At 36.7% G+C, this 13,948-nt stretch overlaps 1 protein-coding gene across 3 annotated transcripts in view; it reads left to right on the forward strand.

The window, feature by feature from the left end:
* Positions 1-13,948, forward strand: part of STAG1 (STAG1 cohesin complex component) — a 178,068-nt gene that overhangs the window by 118,140 nt on the left and 45,980 nt on the right. For all 3 annotated transcript variants that reach the window (XM_084292195.1, XM_084292196.1, XM_084292197.1), the window contains exons 12-16: positions 2,708-2,787; positions 5,305-5,412; positions 7,697-7,811; positions 10,735-10,852; positions 11,991-12,094. In XM_084292195.1, the coding sequence (XP_084148321.1) occupies positions 2,708-2,787; positions 5,305-5,412; positions 7,697-7,811; positions 10,735-10,852; positions 11,991-12,094 (525 nt within the window). The remainder of the gene's footprint in view (positions 1-2,707; positions 2,788-5,304; positions 5,413-7,696; positions 7,812-10,734; positions 10,853-11,990; positions 12,095-13,948) is intronic.

Consider the following 13,948-nt stretch of genomic DNA (forward strand, 5'->3'; position numbering starts at 1 on the left):
GGGATGCAGCCTTTGGCACCAGGCTGGAGTAACCTTTCATATTAAGACTCTTGCTATCTATGATACCAAACTTAAATGCTGTGCCACCACAAACTCCACCACCACCCCGTGCAAAATGCTAAATGCTCTTCTCGGTTCCATGGCTCCTTACACGTATTTCAGCAGTAGCCCTGAATCCACCCGCGAAGTTCAGCTGCGGTTCAGCTCAATCCATTCAAATTGTCAGGAGAAATCTCTCTAGAGATGGTATAGTTGTTAAAAGCATAAACTAATTTGTTCCAGAATTACTTATATTGGCTTGTTAATATTTTACCACATAGCCATGTGAAGGATCTGATAATGTCAATTCTCCAAAGGGAAGATGTCTGTTCTTGACAGCATTTCTGTTAGTGTTGCTAGCAGTTGATATGCCTGAAAATAGGTCCTGTCTATCCCCCCCCCCCCCCCCCCCCCCCAAAAAAAAAAAAAAAAGCTTTGTCCATGTTTGTCCATCAAAGAAGAGACTTTTGTTTTGTGGTCTGATGCAGACATTATTTGAACCAATATGGAAAATATGTGAATTAGCTCTTCTGCAGTCAGTGCAAAGGCAAAGCATCAGCAGATACTGCTGTAGCCACTTAATTCCCGGTCCTCATCCCTGACCCTTTGCAAGATGGTGCTGTCTCCATGTCTTGAATGGCAGCAGCGGATTTGTTCTTCAGCAAGTATTGTTCACAGCCTAATAAATAATGCAAAGTGATCTTTATAGTGTAAATTAATATTTCAAGTTAAAAATACAGATGTGTTATATTTTGCTGCATGGAAAATTTCTGTCAAAGCAGATTGAACAGCTGGGTTTTGGAACCGAGAACACTGCTGAAATTTCATCTTCCAGGGGCATTAGGTGTTAAAGTCTCATTTCCAAGGGTTGTGGTATCGGGCTGACAGGTACCATCACTGAGAGATGCTGGCACTTGGGCAGAAAATAAGAAATTACACATCCATGCTGTTAATGCTATGCCTGGTGTTCCTGGCAAAACTGAGTGAACAGCCTTTTTGGATAAAGAAGCATTGTCGCATCTGTCATTGTCAAAGACTCCAAATTCAGAGAGCTCTTGCTCTGTAGTCAGGAGAGAAGAGCCCTTCCCTTCCAGGATTCCTTCAGAGGTGTAAAAGGAGTTTTACACTGGTGTTCTTACTCCTTTCTATGCAGTTAGTTGTCTCCTTGTGGTTCCTGCCATTTCAGATAGACTTTGAAGAGCTGTGTGAAATTCCACCGATACTTTTAAGAGTAGTATTGCTCTCACAGTTCCTTCTCTTGATGTTGTTATTGTTATTGTTAGTTGTTGTTGCCTGGCCACAAACTTTGGAAAATTGGCAGCAATTTTTATCTTGTAAACATACACAGTTTCCTATTTGGAAGATTATTTCACTGCCTGAGTCTCTTCTCACAGTCTCGAAGACTGTCTAGCTGTAAGAGTTAAATGCATTGGATTTCAGGAACTTCATGGTGACAGAGGTGCAGTCAGTATTAGTGACAAGAAGTGTCTGTGCAGACCTGTTTTTGTTAAGTAGGAAACATTTAAGACAGCCACAATGCATTATTTATATACTATTTCTAAATTTCAATATTGAAATAAGCATCTGTTGCTTTATATACAGAATCAGCCTTTTATGCCTGGAAGAGTAAAAAAGATGTAAACACTTTATTCTGTTCTGATTTGTTCTTGGCGACTTGTGCTGTTGCTTTCCAATACACACTTACTTTTCTTCTTTTCCTGCCTTCTATTTTTCACATCCCCAAATATCATATATTAGTACACAGTCCTTTATGAATCAGTTCAAGCCACAGAAATAAAGTTTTATTTCACATGGCCCAATTTATTTTCATTAACTTGATCAGTCAAACAAAAACATCAAGACATATGACGTTTTTATGGATGGATAGAAATTCTCTCCACATAGGGAGGACAGCAACGCTCACTAATCACATGTGTTGCAGGTAGACAGTAAGCAAACTGAAACTAAGCATAAAGAACTTTAGGGGGCTTCTCCTCATAACTGCTGGGTCCTTAAAAGGTGTGGAATCATCATATTTAATTGGAAAGTGGTATTATTTCCTGTGCTGGAAAAAATATAGGAAAATACAATGTCATACTGTGGAATTTCCCACTTGCTTGTGGAAGGTCTGTAGTGTAATAGTCGAGGCCAACTTAAAACCTTAGAGTGTTGCCAGGCATAAAGGCCCCAGCTTTATAGGCAATATGCAGGTGCATATATTCATGTGCAATTATCTGCACAGAATTTCCAAATATGCATAAGATGCAATATTATTGCATATATATAACTTTATCTAAAATTATTTATTTACAGGGGAATGAAGTAGGGCATTTTTTGTGCCACCAACTCAAACACATTCCTTTTGAAGAGAGAAATATTAAGTAAGACCAATGCAGAACAATGTTTCAACTCCAGTCTTCCTGCTTTTTTCTTGGAAAGTATACAAGCTTTTTTTTCGCATTTCTGTGCGCATACCTATTGTTCTTTGTGCACATAGCACACAGCATCCTAAGATGTAAATTAAATGATTGAATGGTATCAAAGGATTTTCATGCGTCCAGCTGAAAGATCTTTCTTCACAAAAGTACTTATTTTTTCCTATAGCATTCTAAATTGGATAGCTTTTTGTGTGTGTTTTTTTTGTCACTGTAATAAAATTCCTTTTCAGGATCGCATTGTATCAATGACACTTGATAAGGAATACGATGTTGCTGTGGAAGCCATTCGATTAGTCACGCTAATACTTCAGTGAGTATTCTTCAAAATTAGTGTATTCCCTTTAAAAGTTACTTAAGCCAGTAATATTTAATTGATTTGATTTCTTCACTTGTGTAATTAAGTCAATCTGATACTTTACGTTTACTATGAACTGAATATATAATGGTGTGATCATGAAGCTAAAATGAAATACTCGATCTCATAGAAATGCAATAGGCAAAGTATAAAAACATACATATTTATTGAGACTCTTAGTTTTAGTGCATCCACTGTTGAGGAAAAATGCCAGGCAGCATTTATACCATTTACCAAGGGCAAAATGATTGCGAGCACGAGTTACATTTGCTGAAGTAACTCTAGCAGTAACAAAGATGGTAGGTTAGGAGATTTGATTATCTGATAGAGCTGGGAAGAGAATCATTTGGCAAGTACATTGACAGGGAGAAAATGGTTGCTTCAACACCCTTACTTGGGTTATGTGGAGGTGGTGGTATCTTGCAGTTTAAAACACTGGGCCTGGCAGGAAGAGACATGCTTCCAGGCCCCAGTTCTTTCTTACCCAGCTGCAGTGGCTTCCCTGAGGTAAGGATCCATTCATTCCACATGTAACCAGCCCATGCACAGACTGTTTGAACCAACCTGTCTTTAGTAGCCTGTGACCACAGCAGGCTCATGAATGTGCTGCTGGAGGAACTCTTTCCTAAGGTTTTATCACATGTTCACTGGAGCATGTTAAAAAAAAAATGCACGTTACAAACGGATGCATAGAATTCCTGCGTCATAGGTTATACTTGGTGACTCTGAAGAAATTTTTGGACATGGAGAATTGATATGAAAGATTAGACTAGCTTTCCCTCTTAGTAAAAGAAATCTGGGCTTCATTTTTTATTTATGGGTCACGCTGCTTTGCAGATATTAGACTTACAATATCAGGAAGAAGGGGAATCTCTCATCTACTTCTATGTTTTTTAAAGCAAATATAACAAATATCACAAACAACGTGTAGAACATGACTATCCCTTTTGGGATATTGGGAATGCAGTAAGATTTTAGGTCAATATTTGTCCAGTGCATCTCTTTCTTCCCTGTCCTGTTTTCTCTTTGGTTGCGGGATTAAAACATAGCTAAGTGCAAGCAATGCGCTTGCATCATTCTTGGACTAGAAGAATAAAGGTCACATTGAACAGCACAGGGCAGCATTCTGGCAGGTAGGAGCTCTGAAAAGATGTTACAAACAATTGTGATGGGGTATGACCAATTAAAAATTATTTGTGGTACAAAGCCAAATAAGATGTATAGAGTCCTGATGCATAAATGTTTCTGATAAATACTGACTAAACAAGGAGGGAAGTAATACTATTCCTGTATACGATGTCAGTGCTATCACTGATGGAATATAATTACAGATCCATTGCTCATAGCATTTTTCAAAAATACCACTGCAAAAGGAAAAATTTCCCAAGTTTCAGAAAACTCGCACAAAAAAATCTGACTTAAGCTCAGAAACTACAGAGGTGCCAAATCTGTTGTTTTATCAAGACAGGGGTAAAAGATTCCTTGTTCTTGTCAATAAATAATTACACAAAATAAACTTTTCATCATCTTTCATCCAACACAGCATGGGGTGATCAGATTCACTTCCTTAATGTTGAAAATGAGAGTATGTGTCTAGTCAGCACAATAGCTACTGTAAGAGTGATTGACTTTTTGTTGTATCAGCACTATTGTAATTCTAAGCCCACATCATGATTCAATCCTAAAGAGATTATTAGATGATTTTATTGGTGTATGTTCAGTGCTAGTTTTGTGTCACACATGGTGATGAAATCTGGGTTTAGTTTTCTGCTGCCTCTGTCCAGAGAATTTCTGACTACTTCTGTAGCTGAGGCAGATTTATCCTCCTGGCCTGGCCCTCTCTGCAGCGGGAATTTGGAATATTCCTTCCCACTCACCAAACCAGCAGAGAGGTGCCTCCTGCCCAGCAGTGCCAAAGAGCAGGAGTGCCATGTGAAGAGACCTAACTCCTGAGAATGGAGTAGGACAAGAGGCTGAAAGAGAGGAAGGGTTGCTCAGTTCAAACTTGGAACATTTTAAATATTTTATGAATTACTAGCTTTAAAAGCAAACAGACATTGAAATAAATAAATATAATCAAGCCATTGTGTTTTCCTCCTGTAACATTCTGGGTTTTTAGTTTAATAATGCTTGATAATAAGCGCTTGGTATCTTACAGTATGCATACTGTAGTTAGTGTGGTGGTTTGAGTAATAAAGCTGGCAAGATTTGTAAGCAGTGATGATTTTTTTTACGTTAATTATTGTGTGTATTGGTACAACTGAGAGAAGAATATCAAATTTTCAGTCTTACAGGCCCCTTAAATGTTTCCATATTTGGAAATTAAACCAAAGGCTTTTGATATTAGTGTTTCTCCATCTAGGATTTTGTACAAAGGAAATCAATCTTGTAACTGTTAAAAGCAATTTATAGGAGGTGAGGGTATTGAAACAAAACACTAGTTTTACTTGAGGTGTTTTCTGACTATTTCAGTGGAAGTGAAGAAGCTCTGTCAAATGAAGACTGTGAGAATGTTTATCACTTGGTATATTCAGCACACCGGCCTGTTGCAGTAGCAGCTGGAGAATTCCTTCACAAGAAGTAAGTTATCAGGTACCATGGGAGAAGACCAGATTCATAAACGCTTTCTAGTACTGGTAAGATCAAAAGGCAAAAAAAGCAGTAGGACAGAATACACCAATATATCAAGTTACATGTGTAATTTCAAACACAGGCTTACTATCTTCTTTAAAATAAAAATCTAAATACGTAAAGAAACGAGATTTACCTTTCTCTTGTTCTAGAATTCAGATAATCTTTACTAACTCCTCAAGGACTAATTGTAAAAGGCTGCACACACCTCACTATGTTAAAGTTGTTTTAAATCCTGAAGTTCTTGCTGACCTACTGTCATGGTAGCATAGGACTTATCCATCCCTGACAGTCTAACTGGTATGCAGTCATAATTTTTACAAAGTTTTAAACCAGTTTATTTCAAAATTGTGAACGTAAGAGGTTTTTATATATTAATAATTAATAACATTGTTTCTAAATTCACTGACATCCCCTGAAAATATATTACATTATGATTCCATCTTTCATGTACTGAAAGATGCCAAAGGAAATGAGCTATTGTTTCCATGGATGTGAATCATACTGCACTGATGACTGTGTGCAGCACATTGCCACGTCATGGTAGTTAACCTTCTGATTTTAGGGTTTGCAGTTAAATGTCTTTTAGTAGTAGTGTTCTTTTTCCCTCAGTGATTGGGAGATCAAAATTCTTTAATATACTTATAGATACTATACTATCTACTATATAGATACTGCCAAGATACACAACAGGAAAAAAAATCAATTAAAAATATCAGTTTTTCTTTGCCTTTTTTTTTTATTATTTTTCTGTGGTTTATTTGTGATCTAGAAATCTACATTCTACCTGTAAGCTTTTGTGTGTGGATTTCTGGAATTACATCTCTGTGATCAGACATTGTCTGTTTCAAGGAATTAATTTACAAAATTTGGTTACATTTAGTCCCCTACATGATGTTTTACAAGGAAATGTTTTTTTTTAAAGTTACATACTGAAATTCCCTTATAAATTATATGTGAAAAATAACTTCAAAACATGAACAGATGGTAAATAAATTTGTTTTAAGACATATCTATACCTTAGTGTAAAGACAAAACTTTATCCTAACTTTTCTTTACAATGAGATACTATGCTATGTTCTGTTAAAATGTCTCTCTATGTATAAGTAAATAACATCGAGGAAAAAATGTCCCAATCCTTAGATGTTTTCTCTTTGTTTCTGCTGACATGTGTTAATTTTAAATAGAATCTAAATTCTATTAAATTGTTAATTTTAAATAGAATCTACTCGAAGAATTTGGGATGGGATTTATCTTGAATAATTTTATACATTTAAATACCACTTTCCAAGTGTAAGCTAGTCAGTGGCTTCCCCCTCTGTAGTTAGCAAAGGAAGGCAAATGATACAGAAGATCACTGACTGAGCCCTGAGGTGGATATTTAAGATATTTCAGCACCTGCTGAGGTGCTTGTCTCTCACCTGTTAGATGAGCAGAGGAAAAAGCATGATGTCTTTACCTAAAATGCAAATGTGTGAGTAATTTATCCTTTTCAATGAATTCTGTGAGTGAAATCAGAATACTGGGTTTCACATTTAGAATTTGTTTCATGGCTGCAGCTTCTCTGTAAAAGCAAGGAGCAGTTTTTAAACTTCTCAAAGTAAAACAATCATTGCTGTAGCTGAAATGTAGGTATATCTGAGATCTCAGTAAGCTGCTAACTTTGAGTGGTGAGAGTAGTTTGGAGCTAGCCATGTATCAGAGAACTCAGTGCAGAATGTATAATTCACCTGGGGAAAAAAAAAAAAAAGTAACTTGACTGGTAGCTTGCGTTATCATTTGTGCCGCTACTGGTACCCAAGGTTGTTTGTTTAGTGGGATGTTAGGTTTATTTATACCATATGTTAGTCAGCAGGACTACAGTGAAGATACAACCATAGTTTTTAAGACATTGTAAGTGCTACCACCATTGTAAGATTTGGTAACTAAAAATATAAAATTTTGTAAATTAGGCAAATATATAAAGCTGTACAAAATCCTTCAGTATAAATATGTTCTAGAGAGCTTTTTCCTGTATGAAATTCCTCCAGCCCTGTGAACTTGAAGACTGAAGATAAATTTCTCTCTTCATACAGAAAGAGGTCATGCCCTCTTTCCCTTGAAAAAAGAGCTTGAGATACTTTTGCTGTGCTTTATGAACAAATCTGCTGTATCAGGAATGACTGTTCATCACGTTTTTGAAGAAATAAGATTTGTGTTGATAAACATCACAGCTCCTTTTGCTTATTTTTAGACTGTTCAGCAGACATGATCCCCAAGCTGAAGAGGCTCTAGCAAAGAGGAGGGGGCGAAATAGTCCAAATGGAAACCTCATTAGAATGTTGGTTCTTTTCTTTCTTGAAAGTGAGGTAAAAAAAAAACATTTTTAATTTTCACTTGTTTAATAGAACCTGGAACTTAAGTAGTGACTTAGCAACATACAGTAACAAGTTGGTTGTTTCTTCATAATTTCAGAAATACTGTATGTCCTTTACTCTGCCCCCATCTCCTTGTCCATCAAGCAAATTCAATCCAAAAATCTTCTGCATGGTCTAGTTTGTTCTTGCATGTCCCCAGGGTATGTACTTACTGCTTCATTGCTGGTAGTACAGTGTCTACCAGGTTTCATTGCTACGTAGAAATGTTACTGGATGTTTTGTTGTTTTTTTTTTAGATGATCAAGTTAGGAGTATACTTCTGGGGTTACTCTTTGTGAAGTAAAATTATTTGAACCAGAAAGGAACAAAATTACAATCAGAATCATGTCATAATTTGGAACGGAAAGGATCTGAGGGGCAATTTAGGTCAAAGTGGAGTCAGCTATGATACAAGATGAGGTTGCTCAGGGCTTTATGCAGCTACAGCTTAAAAACATCTGAGGATGGAGACTGCAGGCGTATATACAATTGTGTTTGATGGCCACATTCATGATGGGATTGTGCTAACAGTTAATGTCTATCAAGATTACATATATGGGATATTTTATGGTAGAAGTGCTAACAGTAACTTAGGCAAGGAAAGGCAGTTGAATGGAGGAAAAATTGAAAAGATAAACTGTCAGGTACAGAAAGCTTTGAAGATACTAAGGGAGAAAGGTTTAAAAATGATACATTTGATTCAGTAATTAATAAGTGGCAAAGGAGGACTGAAAGAAAAGAGTGACAGAAACATTTCTCAATAGAATGAATGGTAGTATTTTTTGTATAAAAAGCAAAAAAGGAAGGTATTGCTACCAGGTGTTTGAATTTTTATGAGTGCTTGAACAAAAGACTTGACTGTGAAGATGAAAATACATAATCAGAGATTCTGAGAAGGAAGGATAATATTTAGGTACAGTGTTAATGTTCAGTTAATGTTAGCGCTGTTTAGAAAGACCTTAAGAACCAACAAGACTGGGTGAAACATTGCTGCCTGTGTGGGCCTCCAGTCAGCTATCTAAATGTATTTCTAGCTACAGCTTCTTCAAAAACTAGATTATAATAGATCATTCTGTCTTCTAGTGAAAATCCTGAGCTGAATGCAGAGAAATGATGAAGTTTTTGCTACCTGATGTAAGTCACCCAGTGATAGGTCATTAGGTGAAGAGATCAAATAGCCATGGGCCTTAGATATGCCCACAGCCGCTAGAAGATGAGAAAAACCACATGCCCAAAGAGACTAATTGGCAGAGAATGAGGAATATTTGTTCCTTAGATAAGATACAGCATAAGAAAATGGGCTTACTTGCCTGCTTCATTAGGACAAACATATTCTTTCAGACTTCATTGTCAAAGTTGGTGTTCATTGCCCGTCCCTTACTAGAAGCTGTTATCTGTTGATATGGCGCCCGTGCTGAACTATCGTTCCTAGTGTTCTTCATGCCTTAAATCCATGCGTGTGTGGTGGGGAGTTACCTAGAATTATCTTGTCCATGCATATGACAGGAGAATGAACTCGTTTTTGCTCCCAAAGCCATGATCAGCAAAATGTTTTCTCATAGAAGCCATACGCTGCTTGCTGAGACCCTTCTCTCTCAGGATTAGCTTTTGCTATCTCTGTTTTTGAGAAGGTTGTTTCAAATGAAGTAGGATATCATGACTCCAGTGTAAATAAAGAGCTAGAAATCTGGGAGTTTCCATCTGCATGGGATGAGAAGATGTAATCACTGCAGTCTGAGAAGGTGAATTCAGAAGGCAGTAAAGGTGCCTCTATGACAAGCATCAGAAAGCTGACATTTTCCTCAAAGTTTACAGAAACTGAAAAATAAATAGACGTACTAGCATCCCGTTCCATAATCTCTTAGGTGTTTTCCAGTTTAGAAGTCATTTCCATGTCTGGCAAGCAATTCAGCTCTGCACAACGTGTTTGTTACTTTTTGATAGTGTTTAAAGATTAGTTTCTAAATCTGTAGAAGCCCATGTATCATTTTTCTCAGTTTACAACAGTTGTGCTCATTCATATAGAACCCTTTTTTGCAATTAAAAATAAGTTACTGTTCATTCTATACCCCCTGAAATCAGTAGGATTTCTGCTGCTGTTTTCCGAGAAACCAGAATTAGTATACAACACTTTTGGCACTCCATCTGTTGTAGACAAATCACAAAACTATACCTGTTGATGACTTTGGGTTGTTACATGGTTATTTCAAAATGTAAATGCACATATAGCTAGCATGAAATTTGTAAGTATCTTATTTTATAATTACTGTAGTCCTAAAATTTTAAATGCTCTGTCTCAGTTATTGTTGTATTGTTTGAATTGTGTTGATAAATACTGCCTTTTTTTTTTTCCCTATCTCAGCAGTTAGATGTAATACGAACACCATTATACAAATTTTCATTTTGTTGTCTGTTGCATTCACACTGATACTGGATATTATACTAAAATTAAAAAATATTTCCATATCCATGTTCTGCACAGAAAAATAAATGCCTGTTCAGAAAGAATGCATTACAGACCCTTCTTAGTCTCATGTCTCACCACCTCTCCTTTTTATAATACAGTAGGAAAGTGAGAATATGTAAGTTTTTGTCTCCTAAGTCAGAACTTTGAGGGGTTTTTCACAACAAGCTACTTTATGGAAAGAGAAGCTCAATTTATTTTACTTCCATTTTCCATTGAAGTTTATTGCCATTGTCATGCAGTTGTATCATTCAGGTGAAGGAAGACCTTCCAGGGTTAGTTTCAGACTGAATTTTCTTTCCCCCTCATGTAAGAAGACATGGACACAGTTCATGCCTAAATGCTTGTGACAGTTGAGGAACTACAGCTTGTACCAGAACACTGTATTGACCATTGCTTTGGATTTTCTAGTTGCATGAACACGCAGCCTACTTGGTAGACAGTTTGTGGGAGAGCTCTCAAGAACTGTTGAAAGACTGGGAATGCATGACAGAATTGCTCTTGGAGGAACCAGTCCAAGGAGAAGAAGGTATTTGTTTAACCTCTCTGCTGTACTGATATTGCGCAATATTTTTAAATATGCCTTAAAAAGGTGCTTCACTGTGGCAGATAGAAGTATTTGTTGTGGTTTGTTTAGACAGCATATTTGAGGAAGTACAAATTACTTAGATTTTAATTTCATCCATTTTTAATGCACTCTGCTTCAGAAGCAGCAGTTTTGCATTACACTTTACAACTCATGAAGTCTGCTGTAGTGTTGTTGCCTAATATTAAAGTCTAGGGTTCTTGTCTGAATGTTTAAATGACTAGTGCATACATGAACATTTCAGTAAATTCAGTCGCTAATACAATTTTGAGTAAACAGACACTTCAGGTGGTGTTAGTTAAATATGGGGATTTTCCAGACAGTGTTAAATCCTAGTGAATTCTTAAAATGAAAAAAATAAGATAATTCTTTTGCAATTAATTTTGTACCTTCTTTGGTTAAGAATATATTTGTGGGCATCAGGTAGCCAGGGAGGTTGGTAGCAAAGAGTTGCTAATGTTTGTCATTCAAAGTCCCTTATAATTCTTTAGGATTTTCCTTCTTCAAGTACCTTCACAGTGGTTAGGTGGTTGAAAAACCAATGTAGTCAGTCATCTCTGTGTTTCAATGTCTTACTTTCGGTATTCACTGCTACAGTTGTGGTCTTTTATTTATACAGTAATTTCCTTAGGAAAGGACCTGGCACTTTGGTTCTTTTGAGGTTTCTGTATAGCCTAGCAGTGTTTGGCCCTCTAGATGTGAACAGAAGTACTTCAAAAAGACCAGAAATAATACTTCATGATTGTGCGAATATTTTGTAAGGAGTGACAGTGAATAGTCAGTCCCTCTCTGTCCTCCATGACACTCATTATTTTATAGATCTTTGTTGTATTCCTCCCCTTCATTCATCATTTTTCTGGACTGCCTTTCTCTGGACTTCTTTCAGTTCTGCCATATCCATTTTAAGGTGATGTAATTGGTAATGCACAGAGTGAGCAAGCAAGCTTTCGTTTTATGAACAAAATGATGTCTTTTTTTCTCTCTTCCCTGTATTTTACAACTGCATTCACAGATTTATCTTCTTTAGGATGCCTTTCAGGCATCATCAAAGCTGATCTTTGCTGTTCTCTTCCCTCCGTAGCAATGTCTGACCGGCAGGAGAGTGCTCTTATTGAACTGATGGTGTGTACAATCAGACAAGCTGCTGAAGCACATCCTCCAGTAGGCAGAGGCACTGGCAAAAGAGTAAGTGGTACTATAATGGGTAGCTCAGACCTGTGTGTGTTATTATGTTACCATATGAACATAAAATATTTTTCTTTAATACCACATTTTGACACTTCTAAATGGGATTTTTATAGTTGGTGTTTCATGTGAACGTTTTTTGAAGAAAAATAATGTTCTGTTTTTATATTTAATTTTTTTTTTCACTTTGGTTTTTGCTTTGATGAGTTAAGTAATGCAAACTTACAGCATGAAAATATTTTTAAAATTATTTTTAAATTTCCTTTTTATCATACCCCTGGCTTAGACTTGGAATCTACCAGCATCTACAGCCTTCACTGCTCATCTAGATTAGAACTGAGAGTATAGAGCTCAGGAATAGAACAAGATTATCTTTGGCTGTCTTCATAAAAAGGAATGTGCTGCTAATATGGACATTCAATTTGAAGAAGAAGCCAACAGTAGCTTCATCTCAAGAGTAGTTAAGTACCGGAAAATAGGCTGGGCTGAGTGATTGTGCAGTTTCCATTACTGGTGGTTTTCAAGCTCTGACTGGACAAAACCCTGAGCACCATGGTCTGACCCCAGAGCTGATTCTGAGCAGGAGGGAGGGATGGGACTGCAACCTTGCAAGGTCCATCCCAACCTGAATGCTTCAGTGGTGTTATATATCCATCCTCTTAGGCCTTTTCCATTGAGTGCTCATAAAATTTCAAAATTTGATATACTGACCATACTGTTTTCTAGGTTCTTTTTTATTTATTATATAGTGGCTCTTTGGAGATCTACATCAGCTGAATTCCATTCCTAAGGCTAGGCATGCACTTTAAGCGTTTGAGTGTAAGTCATCAGGTCAGGGTAATCAACAGGTTTCACCTGTATTCTCTATAAATACAGTGTTCACACTCCAAAAGAGTCTTAGCTTCTCAAACTTCTTTCCCTGATTTTTTTAGTCCCCCTCTTATTTAGATTAGAATGTAATGAAATAAAACCGTGTGAACATTTGGTACTTCTTTTAGGTTTTGCTCTGAATAATCATAACTAGATTATTAAAGGAATCCTCAGACCTACTTAAGGTGAAATTTAGAGATAGACTTATCACACTTTATTGCTAAACTAAACACAGCTACTTAGCTTCTTAATTTTTATGTACCAAAACCAGATTAGCGTCATGTCCTATAACAGCATGCCAGGAAATGTTCCAGGAAGCCATCAATTTAAACTTGCTTTTTGTACTTTACTTTATAATGCATATTCTAATAAATTCATAATTTATTAAAACATTTCAGGGATAAGGGGGGCAATCTACAAAGGTACTTTCTCAGATTTGCATGGGCATGTAAACATCTGCTGTTACTAAAACCATATTGCAAGTATAACTTCATGTTTTGCCTCTAGCTGTAAACCATTCTAGAAGATGAAACAATATTTAAATTAAAGGAAATATTCATGTTTGTATTCTCTGTTTGGAACACTAAATAATGTTACTATTAGCTTTCTGGGTAATTTTTCTCTGTCGAAAGATCTACATTTCAGTTGACTTCAGAAAATTTCTTAGTCTTAGATTTTCAATGTCTCTATTTTTAGAAAGGTCAAGAATAAATGTCAACTTCTGAAGGATGATCAAAAGAGCGTCAAGATCATCCTTAGGGACCCAGCTTAAGTAATAGTGCCACTGAACTGAGCAATATTAGGTCACCAGCACCAGAATACGACTGGGTTGTTCAAGTGTGGGATCCCGAGTTGCTAACTGCCTGAGTTGCTAGCTGCATTCGTCTTGCCTTCTGATGAGCCAGCAGCTTTTGTTGGCATGGGCGAGAGCTGCACTGTGTGCTTGTACGGGACTTGTATTTGCTGCCCTGTGTTTCCATCTGC

This window comes from Netta rufina (genome assembly GCF_964035555.1).
Source record: "Netta rufina genome assembly, chromosome: 9".
NCBI lineage: Eukaryota > Metazoa > Chordata > Aves > Anseriformes > Anatidae > Netta > Netta rufina.